Source organism: Lagopus leucura, unplaced genomic scaffold, assembly GCF_019238085.1.
Source record: "Lagopus leucura isolate 7727_CA_CO unplaced genomic scaffold, USGS_WTPT01 Super-Scaffold_810, whole genome shotgun sequence".
NCBI classification, from domain to species: domain Eukaryota; kingdom Metazoa; phylum Chordata; class Aves; order Galliformes; family Phasianidae; genus Lagopus; species Lagopus leucura.
This window is the reverse complement of record NW_024962261.1, coordinates 7,380,915-7,408,551: the sequence shown is the minus strand read 5'-3', so window position 1 is coordinate 7,408,551 and position 27,637 is coordinate 7,380,915. Positions and strand designations below refer to the sequence as shown.

Sequence of the window (27,637 nt, the reverse complement as noted above, 5' to 3'; positions counted from 1 at the left end):
CCTCGACTGCCAGTGCTGAACTGGATGTTTAAAGGAAAGGTTCCCTCCACCCATCGTGCTACTGATGCCACTTGGAGCAAGTGGATTGCACTGATTACACAACAAGCACGGATGGGGAACCTCAGCCGTCCAGGAATCCTAGAGGTCATCATGGACTGGCCTGAAGGTAAAAAGTTTGGAACATCACCAGGAGAAGAGGTATTGCGAGCTCAAGAGGCCCCACCATACAGTGAACTACCAGAAAATGAATGACTTTCGTAAGTGTATAGGGATAGGTACCCAGAATTGGAGCATTAACACTTTAACTCCCAGTGCACTGCACGATGTTATGATGTGGAATACCGAAAACCAAAAAACGTAAAACCATGACACTTATCCAGTGAATTATTCTGGTTTGCTTCTTTGTCATGGTTCCATTGTAGGATTGCAGTATCTCTAGGCAGAGATTCTCTGTATTGGTAGAGAAAATCTAGTTACAAGCAGTGCAGTATTTTTTCGTGTGGGATTTCTTCTGGCTAAAGCTTAAACTTCATCAAATCACTTTGTTTATTTTGACTCATGAAACTGGCTGTTGATCTATCAATCACTTAAAATCCACTGAATTCATTATTTGTAGCCACAGATCATTTAAGATTTTTCAAATCATGAAGTTCTAGAAATACTAGGTCTTTAATGTTCACGTGTTGAAGAAATGATTTAGTTCCTTTCTGACACAGGTGATCAGTTTGAATGTTGCTGTTAATAATCACCCTGCTCAAGAGTGTTGGACTGCTACTAGTCATACCTGATCTAGACAAAATGAGAGAATCTCATGCTGACTTGCAAAGTTTTTTGTTACTCCTCTTAGTCTAGTTAGATCCTTACTTAACACCCTTAGGAAAGGTGATGACAGTGGTGGCTTATATACCTGTGTCCACTCCCTGCGTTCACCTTCTGTCAGGTCTGTTCAAGCCATTCACTGAAACACCAGGTGGTGGCATTTGTTTGGGAAATTCCAAAATGTCTCCATCTCTGGAATACCTTGGCTACATCATACACAAAATTTGCTTTCTAGTTCTTCAGCTTCCCAGGAGTCTACAGACTTCATGTTAGTCTGGCTGTGGGCTGTAGAGGTCAGTTAAACTAGTAGGCTGATAAACAGAGAGTGAAGTGTGAGAAGCTTTGAAACATTAATGTTACACAGATTATCACAAGAAAAACGTTGCAGCTTGGGAATTGGGACATTTCTATTTCCAGGCTCTTACTTTCTCAGATAATCCAGCCTGTTGTGTAGATGGGACTATGGATGAAAAGTGTGTATATATTAGCATAAGTAGTCCTTCTGTAAGGAGTTAGACTCACAGTAGATAACCCTTAGGTCCATAAACACGTGCATTAAACTGTTTGCAGTAGTATTCAGCATTAATGAGATCATTACAGTTTGACCTTTCTTAACTGAGTGTTTCCATCCATTGAATTAATTACTCAGTTAACTTAAATAAAAGCTTGCAAGTGACAAATTAAGTAACATCATACAATATATCTTCTAAGATTAGCCTTCCTTTTGCCTCAGGACAGTATTTCTGTTTGTTCTTACACCCCTTCCCGTATGTGTGTTTTGTTAGGAATTTCGTTTAACTTTTAAGCTGCTGGAACAATATTTTAAAAATAATGCCAAGTTCCATATATGCAGTGGCTAATTAGCTGTATTTAGGTTTTTTATTAGTGTGATATTCTCAAGAATTTGTAAACTCATGGAAACACTAAGAGATTCTTCATAAAGACTAAGAGTATTCTATTATGTGAAATTCCAACGTTCTATTTGATATTTTGTAGTTCAAAATAATTAGAAGCTGAGTATGTATATGAACACATCTTCACTGAAATAACTTCGCCTAAAATAATGGCATTTTTAAAAAGAAAATCTTTGTAATATTGGATATATGTACTAACATAACTGGAACTAGCCTAGATTAGATAGTGAAGTGCAAGTCTTATCCTGTGTACTGTTATCACAGATTTCCTGGGCTCAAAAGAGAGCTTTTCACATTTCTCAAAAATTGCTAGATGTTAATTTGAATGTTTTACTATTGTTTTTTCCCCTGGGAGTTCAACAGTTTTCAATCATCAGAAAAAAAAAGAAGTTCCAATGCTGAAAAATTCTTGTGACTGAAAAGATTAATAAAAAATCCAAAAGTAACACTGAAATTTTTGTCCTAAATTTTGTCTTTTTTAATATTAATTTTAAAATTTTATTAATAAATGGTTAAAGTGAATATTTTATATTTCAAAATTATTACAGTAGTACCATACTCCAATATTATTTATTTCTCTCCTTTTCAGAATGAGAGAGGAAATAAAACTAATAACTCTCTGCAAATAGAATTAACTAATTCATTAGTTCTGAGGGTGGAAGGTCACTGAAAGTTGTTTTGTCCATCTATACAGTCAGATAGCTAGGATAAAGGACATAGGAGGGAGAAATTATCCAAGAACTATCCTTTTGCAGTTTGCAATGATCCTTTCCTTGTTGGAAGACGTAGGAGGGAAGTGGTGGGAGGTGTGGAAGCAGATGAGAAGGCCTCCACACCTTGGTTCGTCTAAAATTTTTCTGCTTGATTCCTGAAACCCAGAGATTTAAGAATGCAACCTATTTCATTCATTTTTCTTTTGACTGTGATGGGAGATCTGTTATTTCTCGGCAGCTAGAAGACTGAGAGTTGGTCTGTAAAATGAAAGTTTGGTGGGCCTAGAGCTCTGGGCAAAGCCAGCCTGCAACAGGGAGAAGTTTGTTCAGTTTATCACAAGTTTTCACTTCTAGTTCTTTAAGAGGGTGATGGGCATATTATTTTGTGTTTACAGTAGCCTTTCTCTCAGATGTGAGAGAAAGAGCCGGAGCACAAAAGGCAACTGTATTTATTCTATAAATTCCTGTCTTAGTTTTATGAGTAAAACATGTAAATTGCAAATGTTAATTTAATACAATTTTTTTTCCAAGATGTGGTGTGGACCAGAACAGACAGGCCCTATCAACTGTCAAGGCAAGACTGTTTAGTGAACTGTGTTTTTTCTCATCTTTCCTTTGAACTGTGGATTAGAACTGATGGAAAAAAAACTGAGTTGAGGATGTAAGAATGATAGGGAGAGGAATGTGAGTTCATTGGAATAGATTGACAAAGAAATGGACTGAAGCATAAGTACATAGGAAAACAGCCTTTGTTATTTCAGTTGTTTATAGAGCAATTAGTTTCATTCTATTTGCTGGTAAGATAATTAACAATGGAAGTAATTGGTACTCTAGCATAAAGCTGTTGATTTTATTAACAGTTAACAAAATATTTCTAAAATACTGTCTGATTTACTTTTGTTAGCAAAGGTTGCTGAAGAATGAGCAAAATCAAGAAGAAATGATTCTTCACTTCCTTCTGGATCTCTCTAGTCAGTGTGGTGTTTCATTTCCCTGTTCTCCAAGTGGGATGTCTTTTGAGTTTACGTCTTCTCTTCATGCCATTGAGGATGATTCAACAATGGATGTGAAATCTCTCTGGGATGATGTGAGACTGCACCTTCGACGATTTTTAGTAAACAGACTGCAAAGTCAAGAAGAGACAAATCCCAATGCTTCACAACAACAAATGCAGCTTAAAACTCAGTGCATACAGCAACTTCTGTTCCTTTATCCTGAATCAGAAGTCTTATCAAAGTATCAAAATATGCAGAGTAAAATGGTTCGTGATCTTCTACAGAATTGTGTTTTATCTAGCTGTGGTGAAACAAATTTTGATAAGGTCGTTCATGGCTACCAAAGTTCCATACCGACACTATGCACAATAATAAGAGAGGATTTCTATATACTAAGTGGAACTATCGATCCTTCTTCATCTCTGAAGTTCATTAATGAAACTTATCTGGATACTATCACTGAAGAAATAACAGTTCTTCTTGAAAGACTTTGTGAGCTGCAGTTCAAAGAAAATGCTCTGCACATAGTTAAGGCGAACAAGATTTCAAAGAAGCATAGGAGAACGGTTCATGCTGTGGGTTAGTAGATATAATTTATGTTCATTGCAGTTAGATATTATTTTAATATTACTACTTTTTTTTCTTTTTCAACATACCTTTTTATTTCCTACAAAAAGAGTGTCCAAAGATTATTAATTCCAGCTTTATGTCTTAAATGCACTATTGCTAAGGTATAGACCATGTCAGAATTGTGCTGAAACATGACTTTAAGGTAAGGGAAAATATTTTATACTTATTTATTTAGAAATGATGATATACTTCACTGGAAAATGTTCTTATGCCTTAATCTTTTTTTTTTTTTTTAAGCGCAGCTTATTCCAACTGCTTGAATATACCTTAGAATAAGAAAATAAGAACTACTTAAACTAAATTTTAGAAAGTACAACTCTTCCCTCTTGTAAAATTTTGATTAGCAGAGGTTTTCTAATCATGAAGTAGATACAAAATCGTAGATCAAGGCTGACCTAAAAAGATTACTGTGCAAATTCTAATTTAAAAAATAAATAAATAAAAAATAAGATTTCTATTTGTGCAAAAGCACTGTTAGAATTAATGAACCTGTTCATTTTTTCTTGTTCTAAGTAGTTTAAGGCAGTAAAGCAGTCTGTTAACAGTGTATTAGTTCTGTCCTTTCTTTTTCACCAATGGTGAATCATAACGAGCCAATTTGTGAGAGGAGGACTCCAAAAAGTTGTAGGGGATGCAAAATTTCGTACTGTAATTACAAGAACTTATGTAACTGCTTTTCCAATTCAGAGTTTTGAGCATTCTTCTATACAAGAGTTGGTTATTACCAACTATGGAGGTCTAAAATGTAGACCTCCACAGAAGTGCAGGAGACTGCAGACAGAAAAAGTTAGTTTAGAATAATTAATAAATTAAAAAAAAAAAAACAACAACCAGGGAATAGATCTTTGTAAGGTAAAAAAAAAAAAAAAGGTAAGTAATTGCTGCAAACAGATCCTGCTTGGGTTTCCCACAGGCCACCCCTGCACAGCTCTGTAGCACAGGGCCCACCCTTCAGGCACTGCTCCACACAGGTCCCCACGGTGGCAGCTCACCCAGCCCTCCAACCCCACCACGATCTCCTCCCTCAGGCAGGGACAGCCTGCTCCTCCGTGAGCCTCTCCTGGGCCGCAGGGAGCTGATGCTCCGTGCCTGGAGAATCTCTTCCACTGACCTGGTTGCCTGTGTGGCCGCTTCTCACTCATTTCTCACCCCTCTCTCCCAGCTGTTGTTGTGCAGCAGTGTTTCCATCTCCTACATTTGCTCTCCGAAAGTGCATCCAACTTCTCTCATGGCTTGGCTATGGCAGCTCAAAAGAAATAATTAACTATGAGAGCGATGAGGCCCTGGCACAGCTGCCCAAAGAAGCTGTGGTGCCCCATCCCTGGAGGCACTCAAGGCCAGATTGGATGGGACCCTGGGCAGCTGAGGTGGTGGGGGGCAGCACTACCCACGGCACGGGGTTCAGAAGTGGATGCACTTTGAGGTGTCTTCCAGCCAAAATTATTCTGTGATTCTATGGCTCTAAAAAGTTTGTAATTTAATCTTTCATTCAGTCTCAAAACAACTCAGATCTACTCCAGCTGTCTCCATTTTACATTTAAGGCAGGAATGCTAAAGTGACTAAAAGTGTCTAAAAAGACAGATTAACAGCTTCTGCATTATGTGGAATAAAAAATCAATCCTTCAGTCTTTTAAGACAGTTATTTCATATGCCTAAATATTCTTTGTCACAAGATGTGTCTTATACCTTTCTGTGCCTCTGCATCTATCAGGACAGATCTCCAGCATATGTTTTTATTGTAAATTCAGTAGAACAGAGAAAAGTGAAAATATGCAAAGTAAACTTTGGGAGCTGTGAGTTTTAAAAATATTTACAATGAAGTCTAAAAAAATGTCAATTTCTTGAATCCCTTCCAAGATTTTATATTTTGGTTTCCTGTGCTGACCTCCAGCTTAAGCACTAGGAATGCACAAGAGGCTGTGTGAATACACAGTCAGCAGAGCTGATGCCAGCTGACTGAAGGGTTAGGCCCTCTGGCGTTGTGCTCAGCAAGGAGAGCTGGGGGAAAGGAGAACCAACCAACTACCAAAGTGACAATAGTAGAGTTACTGGGCTAGGGTAAAATAAAGAATCAGAGTTGTGAAGGTTGGTAAGATTTTTTTCATCTTATTCCATTCCTTAGTGATGTCTATTATATATAAATAATTGGAATTATTAAATCAAATGAAATTTATACATGTGTCATTACTGAAGCAGTTGTTATTGAACACTTAATTGAATGAGATCTCATATGTGAAGAGTCTTTTCTGGTAAGAAATTTCTCTCTTTGAAATGTTTGGTTTACTAGATTTGTACTATGCTTATTCAGGAAAAAACATTTTTTCCCCTGGAACTCAAGTGTTTACAAGGCAGTTTACATGGAAATAACTACATTGGAAAAAATAGTACAGAATAAATACTATTTGGGGATGTTTATACCTGTAGACAGATTCTTAATGTCACGTGGTTTTTCCAGCTAGGAACTATTGTTTAATTCTGTTTAGGCAAAGGATACTTTTAGCAGCCTCCCACAATTAATAATTAAGGTAATAATTAAATATTTTTATTATAATTAAAATAATTAAAATTATTTGTACATAGTTTAAACTAAAAGATGATTTTATTAGCTTGGCTTGACAATGATACCCAGTTTGCTGAGTATTAAACAGCAAAACCAAACATGCTAGAGCACAGACAGAAGAGGGGAAGGATATTTTTTCTTCTTAGCTGAAAGACAGTACTACCAATGTGTTTTGTGTTTTTTTGATTCGTGTTGTCTCTGCCCTTTGGGAACCACCAAACCAACACATTTCAAAACAGCAAAATAATTTAATCTAAGGCATTCGATTGGGACTGTTATCTCAGAGGTGAGAAACAGCTTTGTGTTTGCTTAGCTCACCCTCAGGGAAATATGATTTTTTTTTCTTAAGAATTACTGTAATTGATCCTTCTGTATACGAGAGGAAAAAATATAACAGATAAATTTATACAGAAGACCTACTTCTGACTGGAAAATAAAGACTATGGGCTTTAACAGAGTCATAAATATTCAAAATATTTCATGTATAACTATTTATAAAGTAAGGAGTTAACATTTTTTTCTTTTATTTTTTCTTTTATTAGAAGTGTTATTTGTTGGCTACTGTAATGAGCATGTATTTGTTTATCAGGATTGAGGATGAGGATGATTTGAGAGTGGAGCTGGCAGAATGGTATTTGAAAAGACGCAATATCTTTGGCATCCAGCTTTTATGGACGTGGATGGATTTTATTTTATAACTTGATCCTATTTCTAGGTAAATCAGTGCCCCTAAAACCTGCAAACCATGCAGGATACAGCCAATAGTATTTGGCTACCTACATTACTGTAGTAAATTTTTATCTAACATGGGTCCTCCTCATGACAGTTTTTGGAATTAATATCCAAGAAAGGTTCCTCCTTCCCTGGGTTCCTCTGAAATATTTTTATCTTGGTTTTTTGATGTATTTTGTCATAGTAGTCATATATTTCTTTCAGAAACTTGTGTAATGTTATGGTGTTTCATAACAATACTAAACATGTTATATATTTGTTAATATAAATAGCATGTAATTAATCATGCAAGCGTTTTTTAGCTTATCTGCATGATTTTTTTGTTTCAGTTACAGTGTGATATTTCTCAGAAGTTACTTGTGATCAGTCAGTTAAAAGTGGATTGTAGTTGTACCTTCTGAACCTTTTTTATGTTCCTTTGCTTACAGAAATGTTAAGCTAGTTTAATCAGGATTTGCTGACATATCTTAATCCTTCATCTCTTTTAGGTTAAGAAATAGCCACTCTTAACAGAGATAAAACATCAGCCAAAGAAACTTAAAAACTACGATATTTTACACATCTAATGTACTACTGGAAGTATATTTTATCTGAATAGATTTTGTATGCATACAGAGAGAGAGAAGATAGTTATGTGGACTAATCCACCTGTCTTTAAATTTCCTTTGTCTAAAATTAAATAAAAATCAGAAGATTTTCTTTTTTTTTTTTTTTTCACGTATTCAAATTCTTCACCTTATTATTTTCATTTCGTAGTAAACCTCTCATAGATCCTTAAAGCAAATAGGAATTCTAATATAACACTTACTCCTGGGAGATATATTTTTAATATTTGTATTATTAATAACTTTTAGAATCTTAAATAAGATTTTTTATGAAAATATGAGATACAATGCATAATGTATTCATTAAAATCAGTAGCTATTTTTATGAAAATAGTACTGAGAAGTGAAAGTAAAATCAAAGCAGAGGAGATCAGTCTAAGAATGTTTTTCAAAACAAAATAGTTAAATAACCTTCATTGCTGTATTTTAGTATTCAGACTTAATATTTTTATCTGAGTGTACCAACCTCTTATTCATGTGTCCAGGAAGCTCCCTTTCTTTTTTCTTCCTCTTTATTTCTCAAAGATATAACCATGCTATTGTAAATATAAATTCAAGCATAGCTTTCCCGAATTTATCAAGAAGATGTATGCAAAGCATGATTTCAATTATGATGTTTTTCATTTGCGGTGTTCAAATATTCATGAACTTGTAAGGAATATAATTGTGTTTATATAATCTGAGCATAGTGTGTATTTGAACTGAATAGAAGTACTGATTGTTGTTTAGTGGAGCTGTACTTGTGTAGTGGAGATGTGACCAACAGGAGGAGCAAGCTTTGGAGTAACCTCTTGAAAAGAGGGTAGCTTTGGGCAATTTAATGAAAGGACTTGATAAGGAAAATCTATTTTGAGGTCATTCATCCTAAAGCATTCCCAGCAACATGCTTTCCAGCTAATTTGAAATAGGTGTTTTGAGGCTTGCGCCTTTGAAGAAATTTGATTTCTCTGTGTTTGTGTGCAAATCTTTATTTTCATTCGTTTATTATTTCCTTCCTGTGAAATGAAGAATTACAGTATGTTTACCTACAACCGTTCTTCTATGATCTTAATTATATCTACCAAAAATTATCCTGAAATAGCATTGATACCTGCTGCATGAATGAAAAAGAAAAACAAAATAAAACAACAAAAAAACACCCACAGGTTATTTATGTCTGAGAATAATTAAGGCTCAGTAGGATAGTATAATGTATTCTCCCATTTATATCTGAAAATTAAATAATCCCAGGCTTTGTTTCATACGAACAATATTTATGTCTTTGAACCATTGTTGAGATTTCTGTCCTGCTTAGTATCCCTAACAGATAAATTTCAGTACTTGTGCTATAGTTACAGTTGGTTTTCCATTGTATTTGCTTAGGAATCGATCTGTAGGATTGTTGAAATGTAGCCTTTAAGAAGGGGAGAGTATGGTGGTTCCTTGACTTACTATTTATCTCCTAGAAAACCCTGTTGCATCTTTCCAAAATGCTGGTAAACTATGCTGATATAAAGTATCCCCTGTGGATGGATGATGGTTAATAATATCCAGTTTTACATATCAGTAGTTCACCTTCATTATATAGCCCGGATTTTTGCATTTTGCATAAAAGCTTAAAACTTAATTGTGGAAATGTATTTAAAAGCTTTTTCCATAAATTTAAGCTTTAAATATTTAAATACAAAACACACTGTAGTGACTCAGAGATTGTGAAGACAAAAATAAAGGTACAGAAACTGTAACTCCTTGCTTTTCATGGACATTGTTTCTGTTTCTGCGTGAGGAAAGTAGTTGATGTGTGTCAGTTACATTTCTGCTTCCCTGGCATCTCCTTTTCTACTTTCTATCACTGTAGACTTTCTAGGTATGTGTCTCTTACCGGAACAGAGCTATAGCAGACCTGTAAAAAACAATAGGCGGGACAATTGTTGGAAAAGGGTGGTATATACGTGTAAGTAGACTTTATGTCTACTGACTTCTTGAACTCCACTCTACATGGTAATGTATGCCTCAATCTTCCCAATGTTCTACACAAATGGGATGAAAAATCCTGTGATTTCCATCAGTGAAAGACTGATGGAAGAAGTATGTATCAACTGAAACTGCAATACATCTATGCTCTCTGTATCTAACCTGCACAGAAGACTTGAGGACATCACTAAAAATTACATAGGTCCTACATATGTAAAGAGTAAAAATTCAGATGTCTTAACTAGATATTTCACTTTAGAAATTCCAGAGATCCCACTTTTTATATGATATGCCAATAAAAATTGAGATATTCAACAGGATTCATTGTCACCTAATTAAAAAAAAATGAGCAGATCGTGTGGGTAGGAATCTATAACAGGAAGTTAAAGAGAAAAGCAGTGGACATACAGATATGATGCAGATTTCTGCAGTTGCTTTTGTTCCTTGGGAAACCTATAAAATTTTGACAAGCAAAACAAGATCCTATTTCTCAAGGGAAACATAATAAATGTGTTTGCATATAATGTTGGAAATAATATGTGTCCAAAGCCTCTTTGTCACATATTATTTATTTCTTATCCTTGCAAGCATTCTATTTGATTTCTACTGCACAATTATATTAAATGGAAAAATGAGTAGTGCTGAAGAGAAAATAAAACCATCTGTTTGAACACAGCGAGCAGAACTTTTAATAAAAAAGAGGTACTCTTTTAAAGGCCACATGAGCATATTACCCTAGGACCACAAATGTGTTTCTAGGGGGAAAATGACATTTTTGTAAAGATTACAAAAGCATTATGCTTGTTACTTTTTAAGCTTATGGTAGGGGGTAAGATAACAGTAAGTGGCTGAAATGTCAATTGAACTGACAGAATTTCAAAGCCAGTAGCATGCCTGAATACCTTCCTTCTTCTTAGAGCTGTTGGTTGAAATTGCTATTAAGCTCTTAATGTGAACAGTGATAGTGAAATCCTGTTAGGGACCCCTTGTCGTAATGAAGATACCCATTTCACGATTTGAATAACATATTGTTTACTTAGCAATGTCACTAACACTAATTTCTCTTTCTCAATTACTTATGTATTACTGAACAAGAAATTGTTGATTTTTTTTTTTAGTTGTATTTGTATGGGTTGTTGTATCCTAATGAAGTAATTTCTTTTTATCTTTCTGAATAGGATCTTGAATCTGTTTATTGAATTCTTTGGAAGTCCAAGTGTTGTTTTTTTATGTGTGTGTTGTTGTTTTTTGAATTTTTTTATTATTTTTTCCCCTTTCCAAATGTCTACAATTACCAAACATCGACTAATTATATTTGTTTTGCTCTCTCAGCACATCTGGGTATTCTTCAGCACAAAGTGAGCACTTAACTCACTGTGCCCTCTAATTATTGAATTCTCCTCCCAAGTTTAAAAGATGAAAGTGATTTACTCTCCAGTCTGATACTTTGTGAGTGGTCAGGGGTCAATTCAGAGTTACGTACTGTAGTACTGTGCTTAATTAAAATTGACAAAATTTGAGAGCAAATTACTGAGCTAGTCTCTCTTTTGCTTATTTGGGTATGTGAAGAAAAATGTGTAGAACTGCAGCAGATAAAAGAAAACTTCATAAATTTCTTCTGAAGATACTCCTGCAGTATTAATTGAAAGTTATTGAGTTTTCATTGTATATGTCTACCGTCATATAAGCACAAGTCAACTGAATGGCCCTGGCTGTGATTTTTTGTCAGAACAGAGAGTGTATTCTATCACAAAATACGTATTCTCAGAACAATTTTAACTTTTAAAGGGCAAAACAGTTTTAGGCAGATTAGTTTGCAGGAAATTACATCTGTTTAAATCGGAGGCATGTCACATCCAAGGGATGGATATTCTGTGCTAATTTCTCTAATTTTAAATCAAAGGACTGCTGTATCTACTGAGGTTTTTTTTGTTTTTTTTTGTTTTTTTTTTTAATAAATCTCTAGGTTATTTTACGCTATCATCGCATTGCTAAATATAGCAGCATTGAAGACATTCTTTTCTGTCTGTCTAGAGAGAGTAACAACAAATCCTAGTTAGGAATTAAGCGTCAATGTCTCCTGAGCTTTTTAGTACCCCTGGCTATTGAGGACTGTCTGGAGTTGATTCAGTTTCTGGTCTCAGACTTTCAAGAAGGGTTTCCTTTTTCTCAGTAGCTTCATCTTCTGATCAACCTCGTTCAAATCTTTTTACTTAAGGACAAGTGTATTGTCTTACTGCTCATGTACTAGAAAAGTGCAGCAGTCTGGGCTTTCTGTAATAGAGAAATTGTATCTTCATCAACGCACCATACTGTCAGCTCATGTATAAAGAGGTGTTCTAAGAGTGTAGTGGCAATATGTGCACATCTGTGTTGATGTATGATTAATCCTTCATTTGCAACACAGAAATTGTTATAGTCTTCCTACAAAGTGTTTGCTAAAGTGTTCCAAAGGTGATTCTATAGAATTTTGGAAATGGCAATGTATGTCCTTTTTGTTTTTTTTTTTCTGTATGTCTAAACTTAAAAGGATATGATTTTTTTTTTTATTCCTTGAAAGTGTTTGTGAGAACTTTGTGGTGTTTTTGCCTAGGTAGAGTTTTGATATTAACAGATGTGTGAAGCAGAAGTGTGAATATGGAATCCAACTTTGTAAGTCTTTTTCTGAGTGATTTCTCCTATTAGAACAAAAGCTGTCACTATCTGCCTCTGTTATATCTTGGAAATTCCAACGGGTAAGAGAAGTGAAAGTGACAGAAGCACTTTAATCTATTATTCAGGGAAATGCATAATACTGTGTGTAGATGACACAAAGGAATGTTGAATGCTTGATAGAAGTTTCTAATTGGTTGAAAGTTCCTACCAGTCTTAATAGAGTGGGTGTGATGTTGTTAACTGATCTGTGTGAAATGCAGCCATTCCACTGTGAGTGTAAATGCAGAGGACAGAAACAAAGTTAGCAGACATTTCTGTATTTGCAGATGCTAACAAAATGTAAGATAAGAGCATTAGTTACTGTGATTTCAAATACAAATCACAATTTTTCTTTTATGAGTTAGAGGAATATACTGATGTCTTATCAATGGTAGCATTCATAAGGAGGTTTGATGGACCTGACGGTACTGTAGTTTCAGAGCAAGATGTGTGAAGTTTTTTTGTTAGTCATTATTACAGGGCACATCATCCTTAGAGCACCTGAGGAATTCCTTGTAATTAGCTCAACGGAGCTGTGAAATAGCTTTATGCTGTCAAGTAGTTAGATTGGTGAGATGACTTGCTTAAGATTATTACATAAATTAGGTGTCAGAGCACGATCAGGCATTGTAGCTCCAGCCTGTGTTTCCAGCACTGGTCTGTTCTTTTGCCACTTGGTCGGTGAACATGATTTCACGTCAAGATTTAATTTTGACGGATGTATATACTCCTTATTGACAAAGGACTTAGATATTTGCTAGGTAACATCAACTGTCATGATGAAGTGAAAACTGGCTTCATTTAACTGTGAAGATATTATGGTGTAGATTTGATTAAAATTTCATGTACAGTGCATCTCCTTCAAAAGATTAGTATAGTCTTCACTGAGGTTGTTGAATAGCTGGCAGTAATATCTCTCTTTCTATGACAGACAATCTCACTTGAGTAAACGTATGCAAACTTATACATGCTTACTTTGTTCATACATAAATTGAAATCCCTTACTTTCCTGCATTTTTTTTAATATATGCATATATATTAGTATAGAAGTTACAAAAGCCTGAAGTTAATGGTGATGTCTAATAAGAAAATGATTGCTGTCTTTAGGTCTGTGACCATTTAAAAGCTAAAAGAAGGAGAAAAGTAATCCAACATGTAATCTGTTTGCATGAGCTTTTCTAGCCAAGTCTCATGGCACCTGTGCATTTCACTGGAACTAAAGGAGAGCGAGCTGTGAAGTAAGACAGGTGTTTAAAAAACCTTAAACACTCTGATAACAGTTTGCATCCATGTGGTTTCCTTTGTTGCACTGATAGTTCTTTATGGATCTGTCAGTTTCAATCAGCAGAGAGTACATGTGATCAGTATAACTGATAAACTTGTCAATGCCTTTTTAAAGCAGGATTCCCCAACCTATTCTATTCAACTCTCCTCCCCCCTTCCATGTTTCAAGTAGAACCTTGATAAGACAGAGATATGTCACCGGCAGGTGTGTATAGCTAGCTCAGCTACAACTAATTTGTGCGGGAAAAAATTAAATCAGGAGGTAAATTATTTCATGATTGCTCATTCCCAACAGAGTTGGGCATCATTCTGAAGAAAATATCAAATAATTGGTTTCAGACCATGTCAGACACATGCAATTCCCTTCACTAATGGCTGTGTGAGGTAGCAGTAGGCCTCAGGGGTCACCAAAGAACTGAAAATAGCTTAGTGCCAGGCAGAGCAATAGAGAGACAGAGCACGCAGGAAATGAAGTGGCAATAAGTGCAATCTATAGGGGAAATGTGCTTCACTTGGAGTTTAATATATTGGCTTAGAATCTGGCAGTAAGCCATGCAACAATTGTTTACCTTTTTTCAGCATCTGCATCTGTTCTGTTTTGTAAACAGCACTTAACTTTCAGTCAGTAAATGCTGGAATCAATAACTATTAAGGGATTTCCTTTCTTTTTTTTTCATATTCTGTAACAAATGCATACTACAAACAATATTTGCCTGAGATAAACAAGAAACAGACATTAACAGGGTCAAAGGGATTTGGCTGGGAAGATTTTATAGCTTCTAGGGTTTGCAGTAATTGTGTCTGTGTGATTTGAATGTATCTTGTAACCCATCCAAATTAAACTGTTAAAAAAATGTTAGCGTGCAGTAATGAAGATATTTTTTGTAATTATCTTAAGTACTGTGTATAGAAAACTGCTGGCAATGTTTATAATAATTTAGATCTGTGTAGTACTGTGTATTACATCTGCTGTGCAGAAATATTAAGTTGCCCTTTACAATATGAGGAAATTAGTGATTATACCCAGCAATGCTAATTATTTGAACCTAGCAGTTACATTAAAAAGCATATATCACCATGCAGCTTAAGAGGAGAAAACTGCGAGCAAATGTCCATAAAAATTGAATATAGCAATACTAAATGCAAGTGAAATGACAGTACTGCTTATATACAATCTCTGTTTAGGAGACACACTGTGCAGATGAATGCTGCCATAAATGCAAGATTGTTACAATACCTTATAGCATCACTTAAAAGTTAATATCACTGAGGGGTGAGGAACACATTATTGTTAATGGAATTTATGTATGCAACTCCCTCTGTACAACTTTGAAAATTTACCCCTTGAAATATCCCTGCCAGTAACTGAGTTTCTTTTGCATTATTGGGCTATTTATTTTCAGATTTTAACAAAATGTTAGTTTAATTTATGGAATAACTTTACTATTTGTAGGCAAGTTGTGCTTAGATTTTAACATTACACATTTTCTTTTCTGTTTTCTTCCTCATCTAAAATTATTGGTTGAAATTTCTGACATCACTTTCTTGTGTCCCTGGAAGAACAATATTGGAGGTCTATCTTCTATGAATTTAAGGCTTACAAACAGGGGCAGGGGAGTGATATTTAATGTATTAGGAAGGTATTTTTTAGTAAAATTATTAGAAGAGTTTTAAATCCATTGTTCCTGCTGAGGGAGAAATCCCCACTGCAATCACTGAAGAAAGCAGTCATCAGGTTGCTTTCCAAGGATTCCATCATTAGTCTCAAAAGCAGTTTAGTCATGTGTCTCTGTACACTGAATAGTAGGGCTAATTAATCTAAGAGCAACGCTATCATAGCTAAACTGTTCTTGAATGCAGCCAGCTTGCCTGTGATGCAGGGATTTCTGTACCACACTGTACTGTGTCATGTCCCTGGATAGGCTGAAATTATCAGAATTAGCCATTCAATTTTTTTGACATGCTGTGAATGCCAAATTGTTAAAAATAAATAAACAAATAAATAAAGTGCCAGGCTCAATAAAATAAAAAATTACAAAATTTTTATTATGTTGAAGTTTTGGGATTCATTTGTATGCATATTTTCATACACTTCTTGAGATTTTTGAATGCTTCCCAGCTATGAACAACAACTTTAGTTATGGTAAGGTGATACTGCTTTTGAAATTTTCTATAAAACGTCAAGTTCGCAGGGACCCAGATCATTTAAATCTAGCGCAGCCTTATTTCTCATGATGCTTCATTTTAGAATGAAAGGCTTATCTTTTTAGTCAAGTGATGAAGGCAGAAGTCTTGCTACTTGTTTTAAGTATTTAGGAGAAAGTAAAGTACTATAATCAAGTGCTTAATGTGCCTTTTGTTCCACAATGCTTGAAAAATGTTTTAATTAATTTATTTGCTGGCTTAGAACCCACTTGGGCATGTCAAAACTTTATCGCCAGGGCAGTGTGATTTTTCTGGTGCTGTGTTTTTTTTAATTCTTAAGAGCCTCCAAGTGGTCATATTACTTTGGAGAAATTGTCTTTCTTAACATACAAATGAAGAGACAAGTCTGAGATTCATTGTTGAAGAGGTATTGTATCTTCGCTCAATTCAACTACGAAGTTTGAATGATGTGCTTGTTTTTTCGGAATTTTTTGTTGTAGTTTCTTTGTATTTTCTTTTGATGAGGGCATTCTGATCATTTATGACTTATGTAAGTTTTATGTTAGATTTCAAATTAAGCAGAAAATTATTTTATTAGAATAGAATAGAATTTAAATCCCTGGCGACATTACAAAATAGTACCTGATTTCTCTAGCAATACTTTTGTGTCTCTTTTTACAGCATTTATACTGTGTGTTTTTATATACAAATGCTTTAGTTATTGCTGTGGAAGAAAGTGGGAAAGACTTCAGGAAGAGCAACAACATGATAAAAAATGTAAAACAGCTTCCATATGGAGAAAATTAGGCAAGGTAGGATTTTTAAGTTCGGAAGCAAAATCATTAAGAAGTTGAGTGGGATAGATGTCTATAAAATGATGGGAAGCATTAGGAGAACATACAGGTATCAGTGGTTGACTGATTCTTAAAATAAATTAGCATGAGGTGGATCTGGCAGATGAAATACTCAAAGAAAATGACACCTTTATTAATCCAGAGTGTAGTTAAAGTCTCGTGCTTTTTACCACCAATGTTAAGGATGCTAAAATGAGATGAAGGGTTAACTGGAGAAACTGATGAAATGAGACTCACTGTGAATGATTGTTTGCAATTTCTGTGTGTAGGCGCCTTAAAATGCTTTCAGAAATGGCACTGTTTGTGGGTGGGTAACTTCATCTGATTAAAAAAAGCCATTTTTGTTCTTTTCTAGTCAATATTTTCTATATTAGTAAGCCCTGTTCTCAAAAACTATGGTGAGAGTTAAATTTTGTAGGGTATATTTTCACTACATTGTCGTCTTGAATCATCAGTGTCTGAATCTAAATGCTTAGTAACTGAATGTTATTATTCATGCAAGAAAACACGGATTGATTCTTGACCGTTTCTGTTTCTGTGTCACCTATGCTCTTTTTAGTTAGGTTCTTTCGTAGTCATTTCTTTGTAGCTCTGCCAATTGCACAAGACCTTCCCAGACTAAGGAAGGAAGAAGAAAAGAAGGAATTGTGGCATGACTGCTGTAGTATTTCAGGGCTTTAGTGATAACGCAGTTAAGTAGGATTGGAAGGGAGAAGCAACCCATGACCTGATTTACAGTGGATCTTCTGTTCTAATTTGCACAACACTTTGCTAAACTTATCTTGGGTTCAAACACTTGAAAATTCAAGTGAAAAGTGTTTCCATGTGCATGGTAAAATTGGCTAAAATTTACTTAAGAACTGCAGTTAAATGTGTGTTATAGCATGCAAGATCCACCAATCTCATGTTAAGAAGTTGGAATTATTCCATTGAGAGCTAGTATTCAAGTAAGTATTCAGGTTGCATAGAAGCCAAAGATGGAATAGGGGTTTAGATAGTTTCAGTTTGTAATTTGTCTCAAAGAGAAAACACTTTAAGGATTCTTTAATTTTTGTTAATTATTATTATTATTATTATTATTTTGAATGGAAAATATTTCTGAGCTAAAACAGCCATTAAAAAAGTAAATAACAGTTGATTTGTCTTTAATTATTGCTGTATGTTTATTGCACCTCTGCTTGTTACCTCTGTTTTTAAATTTTTTCCTATCAGACTTTCTTTTCTACTGAGTAGATCCTATTCCTTATGATTGTGGTATTGATGCCTTCCTTCAAAGCCTCTTTTCAGCTATCTAATACCTGTTATGGCCTTCTTTCATCCCTGGACCTGCCACTGTTTGAGATCTCTCCCTTTGCATCTGCTCCTTTTTGATGACACCAGTCTTGGCCAAGTTCTGAATGGAAACTCAAGACTCAGTGCAGTCCGCCTCTGACCTGTAGTTTAGAACAATGATTGATTGCCTAGTAAAATTGCTCATTTCTTCTTACCTTCTGAAGAGCAATTATCTACGTATGTCCTTGTACAACCAGCCAAGTGTTCTCTCGCAAAGATGGACTGCTTCATTCTTCAGCAAGTGTGGAATGTGCCTTAGATCTTAGGAAAAATTATTTACCTTTAGTCCATTCAGATATAGCGGAAGACAAAATTTGAAAGTTACTACCGACAGTCTTTTGCTGTCTAACAGCATCAGCTGCCTTGGCACTCTCATAATCCCTGCACAATTTGACAGACATTTCATATTAGTGTTACTCAGGGTGTCTTTCTATCAACAAAGCTCTCTCAGAGTCAGCTTTTTCTCAGATAGCAGTCTTCTGCTGCTTGTCACCTGATATTTGGGGTGGTGAATCAGCAGGCTGGAAGAAAGACAGTACTGTTCATGCACCCTTTTCCTGTAAGTGGAAGGAGGTCAAAATTGCCCTCTGCAGTATCTGAGGCACGGACTCAGATGTGAACAATTCAAACTGTCTATTACAAATTCTATATCCTTTATGTACATTCACTAGTTTTCTCTTCTAACTTTCCCACTCGCCCTTATGTCAACAAAACATTCTACAAACTGTCCTTAACCATGCATGCAAACGCTTATCCAGTCAGTCATGAGCTGCTCCTAGCCATGTGCTCTTCCTCCAGTCAGGGTCATTATCACTCAGCAATCACACACCTCACATGCTTTTTGCTTTGACTCTTCTGGAGGTGTCCTTGGTTCTTAGTCTTGCTTTCTCCTGCTGTTTGTCTTGCTCCACAGCTTCTGCTCTTAGTCTTTCTCGTATTCCCACAACCCTCCACCAACGAAAGGACCGCAGTCTATGTACCAAAAGATTTAAGGGCATTCTTTCTTTCCTCTTCACAGAGTCTTTTTGTTCCTTTGCAGAAATTCTTCATACAAGTTTGTGCTTTAATGGGATGCCCGTATGTCCTGTTTTAGGAAGGCAGTATGGGTGTCCTTTCTGGTGTGTGATTCTACTGCAGCTATTTCCTTGTAAAAGGATTTATATGCATTTAACTCAGACAAGCAGAAAAAATTGTACTTAGATGAATGAGAGTAGCAAACACAGTGCAGGCTATTCAGGAAGGAAATCGGTTTCTATCATGCAACTTACTACATGCTTCCTTCTCCAGTTGGACTATAACATCATTATTATCTTCTGTTCATGGTGGGCTGAGATCAAATTGTAATGCTTTCAGTTACCCTGTGCATGATACTCTATGAATTGGCTAGGATACAGTCAACAGCATTAGGCCATCACAGAGAGGTGTTGCCCTCTGTGTGATGCCACTTGGTTAAATGAGTTTTCTGAGTTCTTTGACCTCTTTGCATAACATCAGAAATAATATACATTCAGTAATTTTTTCTCATGCACTACTCTGTGGTGAGGGCTGATTTTACACTGGACTGATTAATGACACTGAAACTGGATTGAACATGTAATATAGAGAATCCTCCTGTGTACTCCGCATCTGTACAGAAGGCCACCGCAGAGAGGAAAGACAGGTGAAATACCAGTGAATTCCTGTCCAAGATATTAGTTTAGTCAGTGCCTGCATCTGTCTCCGTTATACTTTCTTTTTTCCTCTTTCTGTGCCTTCTCCAGGTGCAGTTCAGTTGTTGACTGGCAGGAGCCCTTTGTGTGATAGGCCATGCACTGAGCAGCAAGGGGGGGCTGATGTGTACCCTTTTCCAGAAAGGTGTACCCAGTAGAATACTTTCAGGCTTTATTTTCCAGAGTAGCTGTCTCATTTCTAGAATGAGTTTATCACTACATATATCAGCAGCAAAGGGCCTTTTTTACTGCCATAATGTGGAGTATATCTTTAATCTCCACAAAAACAAAATAGTGTTTTCCTCAAGAAATAAGAATTTTCTCTTGCTTGAATTTTCTCTTACTTGATTTCTAAATATATCAATTAATGTTTTGTGGTTGGTTTTTTTTTTTTTTTTTCACTTTAAGGAGGTTGTATGATGATTATAGTGTTGATTCATATAAGTATGCATTTCAAGCTACTACACTAGACTCATAGAATCACAGAATATCTCTTCTGGAAGGGATGCACAAGGATCATTGAGTTCAACCTCCAGCTCCATGCAGCACCACCCAAAATCCAAACCCTGTGTCTGAGAGCACTGTCCAAACATTCCTTAAACTCCGGAAGCTCAGGGCCATGCCCACCACCCCGTGCATCCCGTTCCATGCCCCCCGCCCTGTGGTGCAGACCCTGTCCCTGACCCCCAGCTGCCCTCCCCTGACGCAGCTCCATGCCGTTCCCTCGGCCCTGTCGCTGTCACACACAGCAGAGCTCAGCGCTGCCCTCCGCTCCCTGTGAGGAGCTGCAGCCGCCATGAGGGCTCCCCTCAGCTCCTCTTTATGACATTTGTAGAACATACATAGTTTGTTCTGAAGTTTGATAAGCATGTATGTATGCATGTACTGTATCGTAAACCAAAGTATTCTGTTAAAGTCTTAATGATATGGTAAAAGGGGGATCTTTGAACTTAGTATCTTCTGCTCCCAGCTGAAATATATTTTGAATGATCACTTAAAGCAAACATAAGTTTTCACTTCTCTCTGAATTCAGTTATATGTTCCAGCATTAATGTTACTGTGGCGTACCTTTGGCTTCTGTCCTCTTCCTTTCAGTCTAATGAGGGCAGTAAAGCTTGGGGGCAATCAAATAATTGGAAGGTTCCTTTGTTCCTGGAGAAAGGGGACAGGAGCATCACAAGGTTTTCAAATCACAGGAGACAGAATTAATGTTTGATTGATTTTTATTCTGTGACTCATGATTCTCACTTTCTCATTTGTTACTTCTGGCTTTCTGCAGAATTAGGCAGGTATTTCCCTACCAGTTAGACTCACTTTACGTTACCAAGCTTCTGAGTAAAGGAGAATTCTCAGAATAGCTGAGTATCTTACTTTTTTGGATATTTAAGATTTGAAGTTGGAAATCCAATGATGCAGATATTGTTTACTCTTTATTCAGACAGGCAAGACTCCAGCAGGTGTAGTTATCAGTAGCACCTTCTTTTGCCATTCTTAAAAATACTAGGAACTGACATAGATACAGCTTTCTGGAACTTTGAGGAAACTCAGATGTCCATGCAACCCTCGCAGTTCAGTCTCTAAGGCTGCAGAACAAGAATAACAAATTAGGGAATTTTTATTCAGAGCTCAGCTCTGCTCTTCAGTTCTGTGTCTATTTAAAAATGATTTCTGAATACCTAAAAAAATAATGTAGCAACTTTAAGGGAAAAGGGTGTTTCTGAGTACAAGGTAGGAGAGATTTGACATATGAAAGTGCATAAAAGTGCATTTCAATCAATTTCTATTTGTTTTCATCTTTGAATCTTCTCTTTCAAACTACTCTGGCTCTCATTCTGACACTTTCCATGTAAACTGTTCTGCTGATGCTACATCTGCAACACAACTCCATACAAACATGTTATCAGCTCAATACCATTTGCATAGAAGTGCAAATTTATTACATTGCAGGAAGTTATAAAAATAAAATAGTTGTAGCCATGTGGTATAGTAATACTGGATGGGAAACAATTCACTATATCTTATACTCTGACTGTGCTCAAAGCAGAATTCTGTGGATTATGTGACTTGACTGTATGTTATGACTACAGGCGTTAAACTTTCAAAATAGTATGTTAAGTTTCTTCTTTTAACTATCGAATGCTTATAGGTGTAATACTTGCTGATATTTGTTCGCTGACAGTCTCACTTGTTTTCAAACCCCACATATTTAAACTTGTGCAATGTGAGATTGATGTTTCTTTTCACTCAAATGTCATATTCATCAATGGTATTATGCTAGCAGATTGTTAAACAGACAGAGTGACTTGCAAAGTGACAGTGTAGGGATGTGATGTCCCAAGCCATTGAAATATAGTAATGATGTGGATTTTTTTTTCGTAGTGTTCAATCAGTTTTTGCAAACAGTGGTTTTTCTGTAAAATGCAGGTGAGAAGGTTTCTGAGTAGTTCCTAAGAAAAAATCCTAGTTAATGAATAACAAAACCTAGCATTCATTTATACTTTCCCACAGAGATGACAAATGCGAAAGACTTAGGAAGAGCTAATGTGACAGTGTTTTATAATGAGAAAAGGATACATTATGACATAGCAAAAAATGAAGTTACTTGATATACTATGCTTTTCTACATTTTCAATTTTCCAGTACCATATTTTAAGGAAAAGTAAAACTTATTCTATAATTTTGCTTTAACAGCCTCACAAGAATACCACAAAAAAGGAAGGAACTTTTGTTTAACATTGTATCAACTTAAGTGTCTTTCTCAACTCATCAAACTCTTTCTATTCATGGAAGAAAAAATTGAAGAACTCTGTGCAGAAATTCTGTTGATGCCTTTGTTTACTGAGAAGAATAAGAATGTTCAAGGTAATGAATGCTTTTCCTTGTTTATTGATTGTACTCGGTGCAAAAGAACAATTTGGTATGATTTTCAAAATTACTTACCTAATTTATGCCATCATATTATATAAGAGTATTGCCATATCCACTGCAAATCTTTTTGAAATAAGCAAATTTACCTCTTAGCACAGTGATTTGTAGAAAAGAACTGATGATTGTAAGGATGTGATATGCAGTAGTTATTAATGAAGAACAATCAAACACTGACTTAGATTGAACTTCTTGTAAATAACTACATGTCGTATAGCACAAAGCAATATATGAATTCTTTGTACCTATTTCTGAACCTGCCTTTCAAAGCTGCCTTTTTCAAGAGGAAAAAACAGACTTATACAACACTGCTATTGTTCTTAAATGATACAAATATTTTAATATGAGTCCTGCTTATTAGTGTCATGCTTATCCCACTTGCTTCAGTGGCTGTTTTTATAGAACTAGGCTCTACAACAGAATGTAAAATTTTCACAGTCAAATCTACATTTTGTATTTGCTTTAGATTCTGTTTTTCGTAAGATTGCATTCATGTCAGATGAGGACAATGTGAAATCATGAAAATTAAGGTGATTAACACTTTCCATATCACAGCCTACCCCAAAATATTCTATTTCGCACTTCTACCAGCTGAGAGATTGCAGGTCACCAGAGAATAAGTGGTTTCAAGAGCTTTGAGTATATTGTAGGAAAAGATCAGATCAGAAATGAGGCCAGGCTGCTCAGGGGGAAAGGACAGATGGAGTAAATGTTTAATGTTTCTGTAGTCAAGCTACAGGCTGAGAAGCAAGGTGTTTTGGAAGTACGTTCTCAGAATACTAAATTGATGCAAACAAGCAAACAAAAAAGCACAACATGAAACAACAAGAGTTCAGAAACACATGTTTTGTTGGCAGGTTCTTCATCTGAACTCAGGTGCAGAAATGCAGGTTAACCTATGTATTTTTAGAAAGTACATAAAGGCTCAAAGTTTGCATTCAAATTCCATTTTTACTTTTGGTTTTAATATATTTCTGCCTCCTTTAATTTCTCAGTTTTATCAGTTCTTAAGAAATGGTAAGTTATTATGCACTGTGTTTTAGGTTTTATGGCCTTAATCCTACAGAAATGTGTCATAGTAAGCTTCTTATGGGGTTAATTTGTAAGATAGACTGTACATTCAGTAAAGATGATTTTAGGTGTTCTTTTTATTTGTTTTATGTGAAAGACCTTAAAAAAAAAAAAAAAAGAAAGAAAAAAAGAAAGAAAGAAAGAAAAAGAAAAAAAAAGAAACTCTAAAATTGGGAATTGATTTCACGTGCTTAACTATTGAGAGTCTAAGATGTGATCTCCAGTAATTCAGAGAACACAATCACTGCAACGTTAACAAAAAAGTATCTCAGTTTCCAGAGTTTGTAGTAAGGATTTTATTCTGAAGCATTTCTTCAAGTCTTATGTTCAGAACTGTTCATCAGAAGTGTGTTCAGACATCTTTTTTGAGAAACATTCTTTTGCAGTAATCATGTCTACAGTAAGCTAGTCCCTAAATAGCATCTCTATCAAATCTGAAAGGGGAATATTACTTTAGGTCAATTTACAGGTAGTAGTCTTCTAGGTAAAAATCGTGTTCTACAGAAAATGTAAAATTATACTTACCCTGAAACATAGGTGAAAATAGGTCTTTTACAGATGATGCTCATTAAGTCATCAGACGTATCTTTGTTTTCAGCGTTCCTTTACTTACCAAGAAGTTTTATACACCAAACTTTGTTCAATTTCTGACGAATATCTGAAAAAAATAATGGGAAAAATAAATATGTCTTGACTAGAGGGTTTATTGGTGTTATTTTCACTTCACGTTGTCAGAAATCTTGGCTTTGGTGATGAAGTAAAAGCTGATTTGATGTGGGAAAATGAGAAGTATGTTCCCAGTTGTTGTGGAAGTTGAACAGACCAGCAAGGCAGAGTCAGAGGCCAAGCAACACCCAGTAATTTCAGGTTCTGTTCAGTAGCAAGATGGATTATTTTTTTTTAAATTAATGGAGACTGAGTATCAATAAGAATAATTGATTAGAATCCTTGCTTTACTTTGTGCAGAACACATCATAGTACGTGAACTGAAAATGTAATGGTCATCTTCTATACTTATTCAGGATGCTTACTACTGAAAGTCTTATTTAATTGAACAATATATATCATGTAGTTCTGTCCAAAGTAGCTTTCAATTAACTCAGGTATGAGTGTCAGGTTTACAGAGCAACACAGGCTGCAGAGCCAGCATAAGAAGCAGAGTAAATTAGCCCAGGTGGAGCTGTGTGTGGTTCTTGCTAGACAGTTAAGCAACTAGCTCTCACTGGTTTAAAGCTAGGTTGGGCACATGCGAACTCACCTGCAGTTACTGCAGTGAAAGTGTTTTGGAAACATTAGCACTCTGAAAGTAGTCCTGCTAGTAAATTAAGAGAAGTCAGCCAATTCATAAAAGGTAGGGTAATATGCAAGGTATGAGAAGGTTTGCCATACAGCATCGAGATTGAAACATTGTACTTGCTTCATTTTCTTTTTGATTACTTTTAGGATTGAGGAGAGCCTTTTCATGTTTGTAACTCATGCAGAAATGCAACTTTTTTTTTTTTTTTTTCACGTGCTTATGTCAAATGTTGCATTTGTGTATATAGTTCTTTCAATGGCAGTTTTAGTTGATTTTTGTTCAGCATATCCCATAGCACTTCCGTCTTGACACACAGAACATGTGTAAAGTTCCATCAGAAACAAAGTGGGTGTTTGGACAGTTCATCTTTTTAATTTTTTTCCATTCCCAAAGATGGCGTCTGAGTTTTATCTAAATCAGACGGTTTCTTGGCCCTCATTTTTCCCTAAACCCAGCGATGACAAAGAGCAATGGCTGCATAAATTGGATGTAAGAAGAACACTTAGGGTTTATCACAGAAGAATCAAAGATTTCATATCTTCTGACAGATTGTTTGTACTCTTAGGGGGTCTTAAGAGGGGTCAAATGGCTTCTAAGAGTTCCTTAGCTAGATGGTTAAGGGATTGTATTAGGGAGGCGTATGTAGTTAAGGGTAAAGAGGCTCCCAGGGTTTGTAAAGCTCATTACACTAGGACTATAGCTGCTTCTTGGGCGGAGAGGTCGAAGGCTTCCACATTGGAAATTTGCAAGGTGGCCACCTGGGCTTCTCTTCATACTTTTTCATTGCATTATCGCTTGGATGTAGTCTCTTCTGCGGATTCTGCTTTTGGTAGGAGGTTGCTTGTGAACCAAAAAAAGAACAGTGAAGAAAAGAAAGACATGTAGTTCACAGTTCTAGCTGGCAACAAGACAAGTTTCTTTGCAGTGTGCACAATGGAATCCTATGAAGACCAATTTAGGCGGTTGAAAATAGATGTTAGAGGGAAGTACTGCCTACCAGTGTTCTCTGATGGTAACCCCATGGCAGACAATAGCACCAAAGGAAATAGTGAACCAGAGTGAACTCTGTAGGGAGATGGATATAGAGAGATTTTTTTAGGTGATATAGATAGTTCTCCGTGTTCAGTTGGAGAGTTCTACATCTGTCATCTTCTGGAATATATTCAGAATACTCATTTTTTCCATTTGTTTTCCGTAGATGGAAAAAAAATCTATACATTTCATTTTCCACTCTAACTCCTCAGTGTTCTCCATCTAGATTTTAGTTTTTGACTTTTCCTTGCCAGACCTACGTTTTGTGTTTGATTTCAAATTATATTTGCATCTAAAGAAAATTTTAAAAGAAGTTAATATAAATACCCATTTTATTTGCTGCCAGCATAGAGTTCAATTTTTCTCTCAAATCAAATGAAATGAGAAAATAATGAGAAGTTCTCAGTGAATTTGTCCTTGAACTTTAACACGTCTTCTGGACAAGATTAACACTCTTACTGAGAAAAAGTGTTGGAGTTCTTCTCAGTCTTACGTATCCATAGACTTTCTTCCCCGGAGATTTCAGTTAATGAAAGATGTAACCACTTTTTATTTTTCTTGAAAAGATGTTTAGCCATCTCTTCTGCAGGTATCTCATCATCTGATGAGACAGTCTGCTTCTCTCTTTACAGTCAGATGGATTCTCTGAGATGTTCTGAGATACCTAGTACATAAGGCATCACAGGAGCTGTTCTCTTTGAAGGAACCTGGAACATTAAGTGGCAGTCAAGGGTTAAACAGGAGATCTTGGTTTAGGATCAATGCCAAGATGCATTCTCTTCCCATCTTTAAGATAGTTTTCTCTTCCCTCTGGCTTTTCAGAAGCTTCTTGTTGAGACTTTTAAAAAATCAAAAACTTCTAACGTACTTTCATCTATGTCTCACTTTTTTTCATTCCAGCGAGAAAGGTGAACTTTGGACAGATCAGATAATGAGTACCAAGAAAAGCTTTTTCCAATGGAGCTCTTTGAAAACACTGTGGGCAAAGTTGTCAAGCCCTTAGGTTTATGAGCTTTGCCTCAGGGGACCAAGAAGATTTGCAAAGGTCTTTCCTTCACAGCAGCAGAAGAAATTTTTTTTCTATATTGCTTTCTGGAAAGTTTAATAAGAGGAGTTCAGAATCAAATTTGTGGGAGACATCCTTTTTCAAAGATGCTGAAGTTATAAAGATTTTTGCTTTGATCTTGCAAAAAATGTTCAATATCTTCTTTAAGAAATATATAATTTTCAGCAGATAAATCTCAAGTGAAGATAGAGTTTGCACTAGGAAGTAGTTTGATTTCCAGTGCTCATTTTCAGTAATTGTTTTATTAGCATTTGCTTAATATCACACACACACACACACACACACACACACACACAAAAAAAAAAA

At 35.7% G+C, this 27,637-nt stretch overlaps 1 protein-coding gene across 4 annotated transcripts in view; it reads left to right on the top strand.

Annotated features, from left to right (window-relative positions):
- The window catches only part of KIAA0825 (KIAA0825 ortholog), a 227,978-nt gene that overhangs the window by 44,408 nt on the left and 155,933 nt on the right, over window positions 1–27,637 (top strand). For all 4 annotated transcript variants that reach the window (XR_006177965.1, XM_042866314.1, XM_042866316.1 and 1 more), the window contains 2 exons: window positions 3,351–4,020; window positions 22,632–22,802. Coding sequence is in view for 3 of the 4 variants with exons in the window: in XM_042866314.1 (XP_042722248.1) it covers window positions 3,351–4,020; window positions 22,632–22,802 (841 nt within the window). In the remaining variant the exon portion in view is untranslated. The remainder of the gene's footprint in view (window positions 1–3,350; window positions 4,021–22,631; window positions 22,803–27,637) is intronic.